We start from the raw sequence: 17,764 nt of genomic DNA, 5'->3' as shown, positions 1-17,764 counted from the left end.
ATGAATTTTGTGTGTTGCTTTATGCACGCGAACCTTTTTGTGCGGGAGTTTTTGCTTCCCTTTATCCTTTTGCCATAACAAGTATTTCGCAGACGTTCTTTAGAACATGCAGACATTCGCTTACGCCTTCTTTGGTAATATCTTTTGCGCACGTGCTTGCACCATACGCACTTCACATCATGCGCATTACACACATTTATTGACTGAGAAGTGTGCATGAAGTCGCTTAACGCACAAGTCCTTTTCCCAACCGCACTTTTTGTCCCAAAAGCTTTGTCTTGGTGGTGATCGATAACAGGCTTCCAACGTTAGTGTTGCCTGTAACAGCAGCACACGACTGGCAATCGGTGCCTGCTAGTTCATACTGTTATGGCCATGGGCGCAGGAACAGGGGGGCGAGGGAGGGGCCACAGCCCCCACTTTTCAAAGTGGGGGGACCAGCAGTGCTAACTGCCCCCCCCCCCCCCACTCTTCACATTAAAGTTGCTGCTTTTACACCACATTAGACATGCGTGCCGATTTACCTAGCTCATCATCCTTCTTACTCAAGATGCATCACCTTTTTCGTTCGCTTATTGACAGTCGGTTAATGTCACAGCCGCAGACCGACCTCGCGCGGCCAATGGAGACTGCAACGCCTGGCGTCGAGGTTTTTCCTACTAATGTTTACCAGCGTGCATGCTCAAAATGACGTCACATAATTTGCACTACTAGCCGATTTAAACGCTCAAAAATTAGCCACTGGGCTAACGTGCCGCGGACTATGGAGACTGCAACGCCTCGCGTGGAGGTTTTTGTTGCTAAGATTTGCGAGCGCGCATGTTAAACAATCACGTTACATAACTTGTATCACTTATCGATTCTGACTAAATGCTAAATCTTTCCAGACAAACATGGCTTAGCCATGCCATGTTAATACACATTGTAGTGACCAATCGATCTACAATCAAATTTTCATCTTCACATTTCGATCAAACATATCCATCTACAATCTACTTTCGCGATGTACTTAATAAGTCTGAAGAACCCAGATGGAAATTCTTGGAATTTCGCCTCCCCAGGAAAGACAATGTTGAAATAGACGAATCGTCTTGGAAAGCTGGATAGCCTTATTTGCCGAGTAGCATAGATGAGTCGAGTGGGCAAAATTGTGCATTAATGAGAAACAGCTCTAGATGCATGTCTAGCATAGCAGCCACGATGTTTGAATAAAGACCGGTAACAACCTCCATCTCTACCCCCCCCCCCTCCCCGGTCATCAGGCTTGCTTTCCAAAAAAAAAACAGAAAGTTCCTCAAGTACGCGCTGAGCTTGGCCCCCTCCCCCGCCCCGCCTTTTGAAACGTTCTATGAAAACCCCCCCTGGTTATGGCTGAATTTGAAGCTACTGCAATTAAGCTGTGATTTCAACCTGGAGCTGGGTGGCAATGCCGTATGCAAACATGCTATTCAGCATGGGGATTCACCCATCAACGGGGCACGCTCCCTGCACCGAACCACGGGAGCGGCAGCCGGAGCCGCTCGCTGACACCACTACCGGTGACGCCGGCAGTCCACCTGTCTGGACCTACCGTCCCGCCCTATTGCTGCCCCACTGTGCCAGACGCTACCGCACCTCGGCACGCGCCTCTGTCGCCACTGACCCGCCCTGTGACCCTTCTTGGTCGCAGGAGCACGGGAAGTTATCAAGATGCAGGGGGGGGGGGGGGTCAGGGGCATTTGAGGTGCTTCTTCCCATGTACCACTGCAAACGTAGTCCTAAATTATCTCTGTTGTTGGGAGGTGGAGTCGATCCTCCAAAGCCCTCCACCCAATAACGCGGTCGTTCCCTCACCCTTGCTTGGCCACATCTTCTGCGCCCCAGTGTCCTCGTTGCTGGTGGCTGGCGGCCGGGAGGCGTTTAGCCCGTTCCGGTGCGCCATTGGAGAAGGGTCGCTGTATTCCTCAGACAGCCTGGCGCACAGAGAATGTGTCTCCTGGAAGTGTTTACGTCGCGTGCCTTGTGTATCCGTGGGTGTGCGTTATGCAATATCATTTCCGTTCCGTGCATTGCGCTTTCGTGTGGCAGGATTCCTTTTAATTGATTTGGTGTGTTTGATACGACCAACTGAACCTGAATCAAATGAAGTCGGCTCCCGTCATTGTGTAGAGCGTCATATGAGACTAATTATGTGCGGGTGAGAGATCCCCCCCCCCCCCCCCCCCAGCCATTGAAAGACGGGTGAACGTCGGCTTGAGAGCGGGTGAACATCGAGACGACAGCGGGCAGATATCGGCCGGACGTGTGTGTTGGCTGGACGTCTGCTGGACGTCGGAAAATACGTCGGATGGACATCGGCTAAACGTCGGCTGGACCTCCGCTATACCCCAGCGTATGCGAGCATATCCGGCAGCAAGCCTACATCGGCTGATATCGGGTTGACGTCGAGCCGACATCAGCCCAGCGTCACCATCTTCATTGAGAACCGTAAACAAATGACGTAGCCAATCCCAAAATACCCAACAAACGGGTTTCTGCCTGAATTTGGCCTCCGTTCTTGGCCCTCATAGTTGAAGAAGGGGCTCGGGTCCACGCCGAGAGAATGCCCCCCCCCCCCCCCTCCTAACTGCAAGGGAAGCTACACCCTGGTAGATATTACACGATGTTCCTGCATTTCATAGATATACATGTTGCAAATTGTCACAAATTTTGTCACCGCGTGAATAGCAACGGCTTTTACCTATTTAATTTAGTAACTCCGCATTTGACAGACCCTATTTGTTTCAGAAATGCCGCTGCAGTGGCATTTTAATGAGAACTCACTTAGCGCCGTGGTACGTGCGAACGATGCTGGGCAGAGGTTACGGCCCGGCGCCCTGTATAACCGGGCTTCTGCTACGGGTTTTTCCCACATATATGCAATAAATTATGATATTGAATTAAAGTTCATGTTGACCTATTTCCCGTCTTGCCTAGAATATCAGAGCAAACTTGCATATGTGTGTTTTTTCATTCTTCCCTCTTTAAAGTGGTCACAGGACTTATTTAAAGGATAAGCCAGTTTTTGTGTAAGATTAGTTACGGAGCCCTGCTTTCCTGCCTTGGTGAATGATGTAAATTGAAGCCATAAAAAGGCATTGGTGGTAGGAGACTGGAGTGACTCCTGTGTGATGCCCATGCAAAAAAATAACTGAATTGGTCAGGTGCACATGTCTACATTTAAAAAGTTAAACAAAGGTTGTGGCCTAGCCTGTTCCTGATCAGTATTTTCCTGCTTATTGCAAGTGTTTTGTATCAATTTTACAATACTATTGCCCATAATTTTCACATTTGAAGCATTAGTGACATAGTGATTGCCCAGAAAAGCCTTACTTTTAAGGCATCTGTAGCTGTATCACAGCCATCATCTAGGCCAGCAGTGATGCTCATTTGTCATCTGCAAAGGCCAATTTCCAAGCTGCCAACTTGAGCTTAGTTGATTAGAGCTTGTGCCTTCACTTTAATGGCAGTCACTTCACTTCAGGTCAGTAACACCAGGAAAAAGTTGTTTACATGCAGTTTTGCAGCTGGGTGGTAGTTATAAAGTTAATGCCGCAAGCATTGTTAAGTATGCCATCTGATCCAAAAAATACCCCATTAACAGGCTTAGACGACATCTTTAAGGAATCAGTACGTTTAAATCATTTAGGGGAAGATGGTAAGCACTTGTTGATTGGGGCAGTCTTATTTGTATATATTTCCTTATGTATCCTTTACCAAGTGTGAGTAGGCATGTCAATGCAGGCTATGTTATTTAGGATGAGAGGATGAGAGGATTTTTGGTAAAGATTGGTGATATCTGCCAAAATTCTTCTCTGGTCCTTTGCCAAGTTAGGTACAATAGCTGAAGCATATGTGTCTGAAGCACTGAGACAGAGTGTGTGGCAGTGTTTTGCTTTCCCTAGGAGAACAAAGTGATTGTCTTTGCCTGCTCACTGCTAATGGTATTTATATTTCTGGGTGTCAGTGTACTGATGACTGTTTCTCCAGAATTGTTTCATTCAGCACATGGGTTGCTGGTATGTTACACAAAAATGATGGCATTTCTTAATGCAATATGGTTAAAGTACACTACTTCTGTCATTGGGTGACTCCCAATTTAAATACTGGTGTTGTGTCAATGTCAAGTGTAATGTCAAATCAAAATAATGTCACCTGGTGTTGCAGTATTTGGATACACTCAACACCAATACAAGTTTTTTGTAATGTTTCCTGTGGGGAATTCTCTGCACTTTTTCATTCTCAGTTTTCTGTGTTACTCTTCCAGAATCTTGCTTCATGGAATAGAGGATCACAATGAGTAATATTTATATTCAAGAGCCACCCACCAATGGGAAGGTATAGTGATATGCAGCACCTGCTGAGTAGTAAACCGGATGCATGTGCCATGTTTGACAGTAGTTAGATGATCATGTCCTATTGTTCAACATAATATAGATGAGAGTGTCCATGGATACATTGTTAATGGTTCAGAGGATACATTGTTCTACATAACATGCTTGCTGAGAATCATAAGTCAAAGCCTGCAAGTTAAATTAATCTGAAGAATCGTGGCCTGGCTGGCCATCCCCAGCAAGCCCATCAAGTTTGTTGTTAGACGATAGAGCGGTATTGTGACCACAGTAAGACTGAGCTCCAATAAGGTGAGCTTTGGGTTGTCCTCAGGTGCTTCTAGAAACGACTGTCGGTGACATTGATGTGGAGCTCTGGTGCAAAGAGACGCCCAAAGCATGTCGCAACTTTATGCAGTTGTGCATGGAGGGCTACTACAATGGCACGACGTTCCACCGCGTGGTGCGCGGGTTCATCGCCCAGGGCGGAGACCCGACTGGCACCGGCGAGGGCGGCGAGTCTATCTACGGCGCTACGTTCAAGGTGAGAACGCCGGCTGCCCTTCCGCGACCGCACCCGGTGCAGGGTCTGACACCCGCTCCTGCGTGGGGGTCTTGACGGTAGGGACGTTGGTGCGATCCTTTTTGCACGGAGCGCCCAAAGCTAAAGGAGCCGGCCAAAACATTGTGGAATCCTCAGAATGCATTAGCCATACAATCTGAAGGAAAGTTTGGAAAGCAGAGCCTTTTCAAGAGATGTAATCCAAAATCGAGATTTAAAATCGAGATTAATCCAAAACAGACATAACCGAAAATCGGTTTCACATGTTGCAGAGGCTGCCGTGTTGGTGCGTGTCCTTTTGCAGGACCGTTGTTGTCATGTCGTCAGGCGCTTGTTAACGCGGGCCTGCCCTTAGGACGAGTTCCACTCGCGACTGCGCTTCTCCCGGCGGGGTCTGCTGGCCATGGCGAACGCCGGTCGCGACGACAACGGCTCGCAGTTCTTCTTCACCCTGGCGCCCACACCCGAGCTGCAAAACAAGCACACCATCTTTGGCAAGGTTACTGGCAACACCCTCTACAACATGCTTAAGCTTGAGGAAGGAATGATCGAGGTGAGGCGCTATGGCATAAGGGGACTGGGTTCTATCCCTTTTTTAGGAACTTGTGGTAACTGTTACATTTGCCTGCTCAACGTTGCTCGCTTGCTTAATTTGATTAAGTCGCTGTGAGTGCTGTGGACTTAAGTTACCTCACACCCTTACCTCCTAAATTAGCGACCTCCAGGTGTCTCACGTTGATCATACAGTGTGCAGTATGACATGTAGCATGTTGTATCCGGACATGTACATGCTATGTTTACTGAGCCACAAAGCCCTTTCCACCCTCCCAGCCACCCATCCAGCTGGCACCAGTGTTTGGGTGTCTCAATCTGTGCCCCTTTTATTACTATTTGAATTATATTTCGACCGCAGTTGCATGACAACCTAGATTATGCAACGCAACTTGATGACAGCATGCCCACGTTGCAATGACATTTTGGCATCAGTTGCACATTTGACAACTTCCAATGATCGTACACATCATGCATTACAGTGTTGGAAATTCTAAAAAAAAGATTGGCTGGTAGTGGAGTACAAATTTTCCAAAGTGAAGTACAAAATTCTCCAGGTGCTGTCAGTCATTACACTTTTATTTAGGTTATCTTTGGGAGATTACAATACAGTTGGTGGTACTTAGCAGACATGCCATTTTTCATGTACGGCAATTCATGCAAAAGCACTTCAAATGAAAGCAAACATAAGTGCTGAACACAACTTGCTTAAACAACACAGTCTCAGATGATATAGCATGAAACTCATGTGCGTATATATGGTGTGCATATAAAAGATGGGCAATCAGTGAAAGAGCTCATCATGCCGTGGATTTAGGCAAGTCTTTTTCTCCCGAAGTCTTGCTGTAAATAGCAAGCATCTTATGTGATTCTTCCAAAGTTACCAACATGTCGCTTGGTGAGGGTGTGTGGTTTCGCAAAATATGTTTGGAGCCGACCAGGGAAAATGGAGCACAAAAGAATGCCAATGAGTGTGCCATAGACGGCCACCCACTCACACTCCACCACGATCACGCTACACCACGACCACCACGATCACGCTACACCACGACCACCACGATCACCGATACTCCACAATCCACCACGATCACGCTACACCACCGACCACCACGATCACGCTACACCACGACCACCACGATCACGCTACACACGATCCACCACGATCACCGCTACACCACGACCACCACGACACGCTACTCACACTCTACCACGATCACGCTACTCCCACTCCACCACGATCACGCTTCACCACGACAAAACGTCCACGCTGCTCACACTCTACCACGATCCCACTCCACCACGATCACGCTACTCACACTCCACCACGATCACGCTACACACCACGACCACCACGATCACGCTACACCCGACCACCACGATCACGCTACTCACACTCCACCACGATCACGCTACTACACCACGACCACCACGATCACGCTACCACACGACCACCACGATCACGCTACTCACACTCCACCACGATCACGCTACTCACCTCCACTACGATCACGCTACTCACACTCCACCACGATCACGCTACACCACGACCACCACGATCACGCTACACCACGACCACCACGATCACGCTACACCACCACCACGACACACCACTATCACTACTCACACTCCACCACGATCACGCTACACCACGACCACCACGATCACGCTACACCACACCCACGACCACACGACACGCCACCACGACCCCACGACCACGCTACTCACACCCTACCACGATCACGCTACTCACACTCCACCACGATCACGCTTCACCACGATCAAAACGATCACGCTACTCACACTCTACCACGATCACGCTACTCACGCTCGACCACGATCACGCTTCACCACGATCAAAACGTCCACGCTGCTCACACTCTACCACGATCCCACTCCACCACGATCACGCTGCTCACACTCTACCACGATCTCACTCCACCACGATCACGACGACCACGCTACTCACACTCCACCACGATCACGCTACTCACGCTCCACCTGGTGACTAACTTTAAAAGCGACAAAACCTTATGCCACTCCACCTTGCAACTCCCAGGAAACACACGAGGCCCGGCACGTCCCACCCGAAGAATAGAAACAGGCAGCACTCTCAACCGATTTACCGAGATAGCGCTAGTACAGTGTCTGACAGACCCGCCCAGGCCGGCCAAAAGAGGTCGGAGTCAGTCACTCCGCTGTCTCCGGTGGGTAATACAATGTGTTAATGGATTTTGGTGCGGCTTAACCGATATCATTGCGATTTGTGATAAGTTATGTTTCACTTCATTGATGTGTTTGTCTAATACATCATTTCCTTAATTCGCGAAGCCAAATTAATCGGCTTATGTAACTATGGTCTTGTGGTGCCTTTGCCGGAGCGAAATGGCTATCTGTGAACAGTTTTCCTTTTGGTATTTATGGCAAAGTTTTTCGGCTTAAAAGGATATTTTTGTGAAGCTTGAATTACCAGCTTTACTTGCATGCCCTTAAATGACAAATTTAACGTCTTTTTAATCCCCAGCTGCCTTTATATTTTTGTACTCCGGATACCAATCGGCGAGAAATCCAACTACAGGGCGGTTCTGGACAAGTAAAAATAAGTCCTCCTTCATAATCGTGATGCCCATCTCTATGCAGCTTCCCTCGAAATGTTCACAAATCTGTTCAAGACATGAGCGCAAGCGGAATATTTTTGACCTTGACAAGTCAGCCACGAAGAGGCGAATCATTTAACTCAATTGGAAAGTTTTACTATGTTCAACCTCCAACCTGAGGTGGGAGGTGGGCGCGAGTCACTGAATAGTTGAGACGTTTCCGACGCTGCATTGCGAGTCACTCTCCTATTTGCATTGCTATGACACTGGTGGAGCGTGAGTAGGTGGCCGTCTGTGGTAGAAGTTTGGGTGCGCCGTTTTTATCACCGTTCTTTGCATCCGTAGCAATTAATGTGAGTTCGTCGTTAATGGTGGGTTAACTATGTTCAATTTTGAGTTGTTTTTCCTAAGGCGTAGTAAGTGAGAGGTTTGCCAATTTACAGACCAGCGCGACTCTGCCACTCGTTTCTCATTTGCCGGCGTTGTTCGAAGACGATTCCACTCAACATTGACGCACTTTATTTTTCACATTTCCATACGTGATTTGTCGTATACTTAGGTGGCAACACGGACTGCTTGCTATTGGACATCCAAGTCTGGTGGGTGCAGGATTTCTTTTTGCAGACATCAATACATGGCTCATGATGGAAGCAGCAAGTCCCAAGCTGTTGCGCTCTTCTGATTTCATTTTGTACTGAAGCAGAGAGGTGAAATAAGCTTTTCCAGCGCAGTTTTCAGTGGGTGTCGGCTGTGCGTTTGTGAATGGACCCATTATTCGATCATTCACACTGCCGAGGCACGCGTCGGTATTCACCTCTGAACCGGTGGCTATTATCAAGGCGCCTGGTTTCATTGAAGTTGGGAATGAGTCCTTGCCCCTCATTCTAAGAGGTCCTTTAAGCGGCCTGTTCGCCTTAAGAACTTTCAGTCCATCATGTTCTCTTTTACAGGATGTCTTATGCATCTCATTATATTGGACAGAACTGGAAAAAAGGGATGCTTTGTTGGATTCCTTCTCATGCTGGTATCCTAGGAAACGAGGTTGTCGACTCAGCTGTGGAACGCGCATTACATGCTCCATATTCATGCGCATTGCCTCTTCCAACTCGAAATTTGTATCCAGCCATCTTACTATTCTTACAACGCAAGTGGCAGCTGTGTTGGGATAATGAAGGGAATGACCAGCCGAAATGTATAAAACCTGAATTTGGCTCAAGCTGTTCCATTTTCTGCGAGGCGAGGCAAGAGGAAGTTGCACTCTGCAGGTTGCGTGTTGGCCACACCTAACAAAACTCGCCGGTACTTGTTGTCATTTGGTGACAGACCTCGATGTCCACCCAGTCCTGCGTTTTTCACCATGCCCCACGTGGTTAAACTATGCCTGTATGCCGCTCGGCAGCGTTCGTGTTACTTTGGCCAAATGCTACTCCCCTCACGTTAAACGACATTCTTGGTAATTACTCGCAATTGCTTGATGCCGGTCAACTATTTTCATTCCTTGCAGGAATCGGATTTCCCTGTATACACTCACCTCTTGGCCAAATTATAATGTCGTGGGCGCAATACGGTCTCAGCGGTCGGCGCGCCCAAAATTAACAACTTCTTAACTGTTTCCGGCAGGATCACATTTTACACACTTGCCATGTAATTTATTTGGCATGGTGCGGGGGAAAACGAAACATTGGTTCGGGCCACGAAAAATGCTGATGACGTCAAAAGCAGAGGATTGCGTGGTTGGTCCAGGATGTTCTCCCTACTTAAACCTGTAACTCCAGACATGCTACCAGCCTGCCCCATATACAAACCCACCAGGACAGTGGAATATGCTATTAATATCATGGCTGCCGTCACCATGAACACTACATCTTCTTTACCATGCAACGATTTTGTTCGACATTGGTCGCTTGCAGGTTGGTTACTGGGGCACTTACGGCGCGCGCAGTATTGAGATCGCTTACTGTAACGTAGACTGCATTCATGTACACGGTGCTGCGAGTTTTACGTCTTGGTCTGCTCTGATTACGGTGACAGCACACCCGGCATTATAGACGCCCAAAGCAGGCAAATCGATGGTTGCATTTAGGGATCTCACTCGCTTGCGTCTCATTGGCCGCGCACGTTAGCGTGACCTGCCAGTGCTATTTTTCGTTGCCCCCCCCCCCCCCCCCCCTCCTCCCCTCCTTCCCAGTTTGTTGGTCTTTTGTCGCTGCGAGGCTTTGCCCTCGAGACGCGGACATAGTTTCGATCCATGTTTTTAAGCTTATGGATTTTTTTAGAACGTGTGTTCGTATTAAGCGAATCCGGGGAGGCAGAAAATGTGATGTAAAGACATTGCGTGCTCGAACAGTTAGCATTCAGTTTCCCTGCATATAGTACGGAGTGGATCTTGAACAAAGAAAAATACACTTCTGGTTGCTCAAAACAGACTATCAGTATAACCGGCAGCTGCGAATGTATAACCCCGTCAAGGTCGCATCTGGCCAACCGTACCGCTGAAACCGCATAATTTCCGGTCAGTTGACGCTGACGAGAGCCTGCCCCTGCGGCTTCCCCTGAATTGGTGACGCTGTTTGTGAAGTAAATAGTGAATGGGGCTGAGTGCCACTATTGAATCACTTGCAGTTGGGTTCTTGTAACGACAGGCAGTGACCAACTTAATTTGGAGCCGGTCCAGCTTACGTCATAAAGGCGACACGTTTGACGGCGGCTGCTTTTTCAGGATGAGCGGCCGCAGTACCCACAGAAAATCCTTCGGACGGAGGTGCTGTTGGATCCGCTCGGTGTCATACCGCGCCACACGGCCCCAGCGGCAGACAGTCAACCGAAAGAGACCAAACCCAAGAGCAAGTCGGCGGCTACGAAGTGAGTGAAGTGTCGCCTGCTGATAATGGTCAGAGAGTGGAGCGACTCCAGATGTACTCCTGGTGGCGTAGGGTAGGCCAGGCTCCCCGCGTCTCCATTGGCGTGGCCGCCTAGCGATCCCACAAATTGTCAGGTAACGCTCTAGACGTCAGAAGATGAGAATTGTCATTGGACTGGCGTCGAGAAAATGATGGTTTTGCACTGTACACAAGAATTATGGATAATGCATTGCGTTAGGGCTTTGTGTTTGATGATCGCTATGGGCAAATCGATCATCCTTAATTAAACAGCACAAAGTCCTGCGCAAGCATGAATCTTCTTCATGGTACACATCTTGTCATTAATGCGTAGTGATGGGCGTTTGACAGCCCTTGTAAGATTAGCGTAAGTGGTGGATAAATGCCCTTTATTGCAAATTTACTGTATATGACGCAACTATTCGATGTCTTTATTTATCATTCTTGACATATGTGAGTGATTCTAAGACATAAGTTCATTGCAGGTAGTGTAATTGCTCGGCCAGGAGAAACTTACATTTAAGCCTCGCCCAATAAGGTGTGGCCTGACAGGGTGTTTTCGTTGACCCCTTTGAACGAAAACCCCTCCGGTTGTTTTGTTTCAATGAATTGTAATTTTTAAAGATATGCTGAAAAATTACCAACTGAATTCATAACATTTGTAGGCATTTTGTCATCTTTGCAGCCCTTTGTCCGAGCATGTCGTGACCTTTGGCCCATTTGCACAGGTCATCTCAGTCAGGTTTCTCACCAAATCAGCAACAGTTCCCAACAGTTCACTTTTGAACAAATTGTTCCCAACAGTTCACTTTTGAACTGTTGGGAACTAGGTGTGTTACTTGTTTTTCATATGTAATGTCGTCATTTAAGCGTCAGTTATGTCAGGCCTGATTGTGCCTTGAGTTCGCCGGTTCAGATTATCAGAGGTCAAAAGGTCAAAAAAGAGATATATTGATAATTCGACACAAGCTTTTGTTGCAACAGGACATTGCTAATGCTGGTTGAGTAATGGGCTAGAATTGCTTTTGAGCCTGGGTGGGAGTGTAAAATTCCATCGCAAAAAGACCGTACAGGAGTGAAAGATTCAGTTCACAAAAGCTGGAACATAAAAGTCAGGTAACAGATACCCAGGCAAAGAAAGGCAATGCTTGAATTTCTTACTCTTACGCTCCGCGGGTGGTGCAATTTAGTGGTTCGTTTCGTCGGGAAAGAAATGCCTGGAGTAAAAATCTCTACCAGGCTTAACTGGTGTTTGTACGAGGCTTTGCTTTGTTGGGCCGCGTTTGGTCTGTTGTCAGCACGTTTTTCAGCACCAGTGACGTCACGTCACGTGACCACAAGGTCACGTGGTCTAAGATGTCACGCTCCGGCTGACGATAAGGCCAGGATCACGTTCGATCTGTCGTCAGCACGTTTGTCAGCACCAATGACGACCCAGTATTCGCCTTACGGCATGTCACGTGACCGTAAGGTCACGTTGGCTGTGACATCACGTGCCGGCTGACGATGATGCCAGGACTTTTTGTCAGCCCGTCGACAGTGGAGAGAAAGCGCTACCAGATAAACGAATCACTCTGGCAAATAAGTGGGAGTTTGATTCGGCTGGTCTTGCCTTGGGGGGGGGGGGGGGTACGTTAGATGGGGTGCGGGTACTTACCCCCTAATTATGGGAGAAATACAAGGTAAGATAGATAAGGAGGGAATTGAAATGCCAAGAGTGAAACGAAAAGGTGCGTGACAGTGATTAGTGTGGTCTGTGGTTGCGTTTCTCAGTAAATTCATAGCGTGATGAGTAAGCGCTTAAAATGAGCTGTAAGAAACTGAAATGAAGTGGAAATGGGAAAAAGTACTCAACGCACGGATGGGATAGATGATGGCAATACCGGGACAGAGGCCACACTTCCAAACACCACTTTATAGGTATTGTGTCGCGGTCGCACGGTAAGCCAGTCAGTGTATGATCTTAAGTAAAAGGTAAAGAAAGAAGGGAAAGGAAAATTGTAAAAACTCTCCCGTCAGTCCACACATCGAGCGCTCCGTTAGCACGCGTGACGTCACGCATTCCAGCTGTCAGTCGTGCTGACGACAGATCAGACGGGGCCCTGGCGTGGTGTTTGCGTGGTGTGACCAAAAAATCGGGATGCGTGAAAACGTTGTATCTGACACACAGTGGGGATTTTGATGTATTTTGTAAGCAAACCCAATTTGACCCATGCCAGAGGCTGGGGTCGCTGGGGCTCTCGGGCTTAAAGGTACCTAGTGCCCTCGCTCTGTGCATTCATGGGCATGATTCAGTTGTAGGTGAGGTAGGGCATAGCCATAGGTGCTCAGGTTCTGTGGAGCCTTGCTTATGCTTAGTGATTTCAAGTGAGCTCGGACCTGGATGACATCTTAAAACCTCTGAAGGGGAAATATGGGTTTAGTATGTGTCTTTAGACAGCACCAGGTGAGAGTGAAAAATTCACATTGAGTATGGGAGGAAAAGGAGTGAGAAATTCCTCCTCATGGGGCGTTGCTTCACACCCAAGGCCAGCAATTCTAGGCTACTGTGGTTAAGCAATAACATGGTCACGATAACATGGTTGAGCAGTGAATTTGAACCATCACATGGGTCTTACACAGACACTGAGTTCAATGCTCACCCATGCACTGTTCAGACACAGGCTTGTAGCCGAAATATCAACGCTTCTTTTAAATGAATGGAAAAAGTGAAATGTAGCTTTCACCTTGCTTTTATCTTACGAGGAATAAGTCCAAAAGCACTTTTATGGCATATGAAATGCTCCTCGCAGCAGCACTGAACAGCATTAACGAGTCTTATGATCCAACATATGAATGCCATTTTAGTGATCACTGTGCGACGAATTATATGAAATTTATTGGGTCAACGTCACGCTGGGTTAGATAGATGCAACAAAGGCAAGTACCGATAGGCATAGTTTGCACCGGGGGTTTGATCAAACGTGCTGAATGGTGAATGACCATATTTCAACTCGCTTTGCTTGTGGTCATTTGAGTGTAAACCACGCTGATCTTTTGAAAATCAAGCAACGTCATGACTTTAAATCTTTTGTTGTCTGCATGCTGCTCTTTCATGACCCATGAATTGTGTTAACAGTTGCAAGCTGTATTCAGTGCGTAATGCTTGAGTACGCTTGTTCAGCCTTGCTCTTCGTTGTTTAACATCTTCATTTTGGTGATCATTTGAGTGCATTGTAACACTTAATGACCTCGTTGGATCTGGCACAGGTCTTTCACATGGTTTTTGAAATGTACGCCATCTGAAAAAGCCAGTCATATTGCACCGAATATCGTATATTTTGTCGTAACGTGGCGGATCACATCCCTTTCCCCCAAAAACAAACTACCTCCGAGAAGAAAAGAAACAAGAACCAAAAAGAAGAACAAGTAGAATTGGACAGCTTAGCCAATGATCTCGGCGACAGTCGTTTTCCGGTCACCCCATCTCATCCAGCATGCCAGGCTACATTAAGTGGGACTAGTTAGCATGCGCTCCAATTGACCTTTCAGCTGTGGCGGTGTTTCCGTCACGTGGGAGATCACTCAGCTGACCTAGATTTAAAATCTGGACATCTGTTGTTGGCTGCTGCTTAAAGAATCACCTTTTTTGGGGATTTGGAAATTATGTCGACAAGAACATTTTCTCTCATTCCGATTTAACCCATTTAGGATCATTATCGTGACCAGTAATGCTGCCTATTTGACCTGGAACGCCAAAAATCAAATATTTGGAAAGCCTAGGCAACGAACAACACGATGTCTTTATCTCGATGTTCTGCCTGTCTTGATTCAAAAGTTAGTAAGGGGTGTTGTCGCGTACCCCTCAGCCCGTCGTCGGGCGAGGGTGTAAAAATGGCCCCGTCGGGTGATGGTTAGATATAGAAGGCCGTGCTCGATTCCCGACCGGGATGATGTCGCCAATTACCATACAGCCGCCGTAGTCACTGATGTACAAGAAATGGTCAGGCGACGGCGGGCGCTGCCGCGACTAAAAGAGTCATCACTGCTTCAGCCGATTCCACATAAGAAGTAAACTATGTTGGCTCATGCAGTACGTAGCACGGCTGTGAAGACCCCGTTTCCTCTCACACCTATTGCGGGACAAGATGGCACTGACGTCCTCGGCTGTGCTTGCTTAATAACACCTGGCGACTGATCGGCAGGCATCCTTCATGTTTGAGCTTGTGACGACTCGGTGTGTAGACTCAGGAAAGGCTTGAATAGACCCCATAGACCAAAAGGCTAGACCCCATACAAGACTTGAACTGTAAAATTGACACAATGCAATCATTCACAATATAAGTTCAGGGAATGGCCAGGTGATTGCCTCGTCGACTTGTGTGACGGATGCTTTTCACTTGCACCGTCATTTGCATATTCCCTGCACGATATATTGCTGAACTGAAAGGATGTATTAGACCACACTAAACACAAGTGCGTCTGAGCTCAGATAGCCCCGCGTACCCGCTGCCGGGTAGCACTGTCAATATGACGTGCTGGGCTTCAACAATTGATATTTTGGCGGGAATGCTACAAATCAATGTGTAGGGAACATCTCGAAGTTGGAATGGGATTGGGCTTTTGGTTCAGGCGTACTGGAAAATCCGTACTGAGTCAAATACTCTAGTGGTGCAGTGCATTCCCATCAGCTTGGTGTGATTACTTTTGACAGGGGTTTTCCCTTTACGCTGTTACAATTCTGCAAGATGTTGCTTTGTATGTGGCCTGGGTGCATCTGGCAATGGTTGCGTCTGCGTGGAAGTTGTACTTTCGTTATGGCATTTTTGATGTTTGCTCTGTATGTGCCCTGGGTGCAGTTTGGCAATGGGTGCGTCTGCGTGGAAGTTGTACTTTTGTTATGGTATTTTTTATGTTTGCTCTGTATGTGCCCTGAGTGCATCTGGGAATGGGTGCGTCTGCGTGGAAGTAGTACTTTTGTTATGGTATTTTTGATGTTTGCTTTGTATGTGTCCTGGGTGCATCTGGCAATGGTTGCGTCTGCGTGGAAGTAATACTTTCGTTATGGTATTTTACCCCGTGGTGCTGCAGCCCAAGACACTGCGTATAAGTCATGTCGCGGTTAAAAGGCTGATTGCCGTTAATAGCGTCTTCTGCTGGTTCTAAAAAGTTGGGAAACTATTTTGTCAGGCTAAACGCTTCAGCTCAGTCCACTGGTGTTTGGAGAGCATGGTAGAATGGCACGTTCTAGAGAAAAATGATTTAAATGCTTGCGGATAATGTTCTTAACGATGGCTGACTTATGGATGACTTACCTTAACGATTCAGAGACGTCAGCTTAACTTGGGAAATATGAAATCATATTATTGTTCCGTTGCTTACGGCCAAGGCAAGGATGTTGTAAATAACCTACAACTACGGATTTGGGAATGGATGGTCCCAATGTTTTAGTTGTTTCACATGCATTTCGGGTGGTTTGTAGAGCTTATATATTGAATGAAATTATGAAGGAAGCTGTGGAGTTAGAAATTTGTGCATCATAATTAGCATTTGTGGCTTAGCGATCTCCATGGTTTCAAAATTGTGTACCATTTAAAGATTGGCTCTAAGCTTTGTGAAGGGAAAGCTTTTTTTATCAAACGCGCAGGTGCATTGTGCAAGATTGCTACCCTGTCTAGTTGAGAAGCATAATTAATAACCCCAAATGAAGTAGCAATATTTCAACTAAGGAAGAATTCAGGTGTTGTAGAGCAGATGTGACTCTACTTCATGTGTACATTACATTAACTTATGTATTACATGTTTCATATTACATAGTTGCATATGACATACATATTACATATACTTACGACGTATTGCATACATAGTACGTATTAATTAGATGCATTAATGTGATATATGTGGGGCGTAAATCAAGAATTTTGTTAAATCAGCACACCAGGGTATTTCAGGTAGAATTGCTAAGTTGTACATTTACTTAGAATTAAGAAGAAAGGGTAATTTAATGCTCTGTAAATGTTTTTGATACGTTGAGTGAAAGAAAATTGACGCGAAACCAGGAGGCAAGTTGAAACAAAAGCGCATCGACGTTCTGTTGAAGCTCCACAGTACTTTTGTTGTTGAAAAGAATTAAGCAAATCATTTAGGTATGTAATCAAAAGAATGTGGTCCAAAATGGATCTTTGGGAACACTCATGCTATACATTACATTATATATATATATATATATATATATATATATATATATATATATATATATATACCATATTTAGTATTCAATGTATTTATATGTAAGTGTGAAATTCGTATATTTTGTGTGTCATCAATTTTCTCTCAGCTTCGTGTTGTGACGTTATTCGCATGCCTCCGCTGAAGCTGCCTCCCTGAACCAAATTGCTGGCGCATGCCTTGCCAGGAACTTTAAGTTGCTATCATTCGGTGATGAAGCAGAAGAGGACGAAGATGAAACGATCGAAGCGACGAAGAAGTTTTCGGGGAAGTCCAAATCGTCTCATGACCTGACTGACGATCCCAAGCTCAGCTCGGCCCCCGCCGTGCCAGATGCTCAGCAGACAGCGAAGCGTCCGGCCGACGAACAGGACAGGTAAGCCTCTCAGCTTCCCCTTCCTCTCCCAGCCCTTTGCTCTACCAGCTTTTTTCCGTATCCTCCTTGCGTTCCGTGGTAAGTCAGATCAGCCGTGTCCTCTCCGCCTTTTTTCATTTCATTTCGCCCCTTAGTACTCCGTACTTTTCTTTAAAACATGTCTACACAATTATTTTCTTCTTTTCTTCTCCCGCCCATGCTCTCCCTCCCCGTCCCGTTCTCTCTCTCTCTCCCCCTCCCTCTCT

At 46.8% G+C, this 17,764-nt stretch overlaps 1 protein-coding gene across 3 annotated transcripts in view; it reads left to right on the top strand.

Annotated features, from left to right (window-relative positions):
* The first annotated feature begins 2,836 nt into the window (after positions 1-2,836).
* LOC119112768 (spliceosome-associated protein CWC27 homolog) overlaps positions 2,837-17,764 on the top strand; it is a 19,121-nt gene continuing 4,193 nt past the window's right edge. The window contains exons 1-7 of one of the 3 annotated variants that reach the window (XM_037237051.1): positions 2,864-2,880; positions 3,623-3,676; positions 4,286-4,356; positions 4,684-4,893; positions 5,267-5,464; positions 10,777-10,919; positions 17,331-17,519. In XM_037237051.1, coding sequence (XP_037092946.1) covers positions 4,315-4,356; positions 4,684-4,893; positions 5,267-5,464; positions 10,777-10,919; positions 17,331-17,519 — 782 coding nt within the window. In that variant the 5' untranslated portion in view covers positions 2,864-2,880; positions 3,623-3,676; positions 4,286-4,314. Of the gene's footprint in view, positions 2,881-2,914; positions 3,503-3,622; positions 3,677-4,285; positions 4,357-4,683; positions 4,894-5,266; positions 5,465-10,776; positions 10,920-17,330; positions 17,520-17,764 lie in introns of those variants that run through there. The other 2 variants (XM_037237050.1, XM_037237049.1) reach the window with 2 other exon arrangements.

This window comes from Pollicipes pollicipes, unplaced genomic scaffold (assembly GCF_011947565.3).
Source record: "Pollicipes pollicipes isolate AB1234 unplaced genomic scaffold, Ppol_2.1 Scaffold_7261;HRSCAF=8764_pilon_pilon_pilon, whole genome shotgun sequence".
NCBI classification, from domain to species: domain Eukaryota; kingdom Metazoa; phylum Arthropoda; class Thecostraca; order Pollicipedomorpha; family Pollicipedidae; genus Pollicipes; species Pollicipes pollicipes.
Note: the sequence above shows the minus strand (reverse complement) of the source record. Positions and strands in the feature narration are given on the sequence as shown.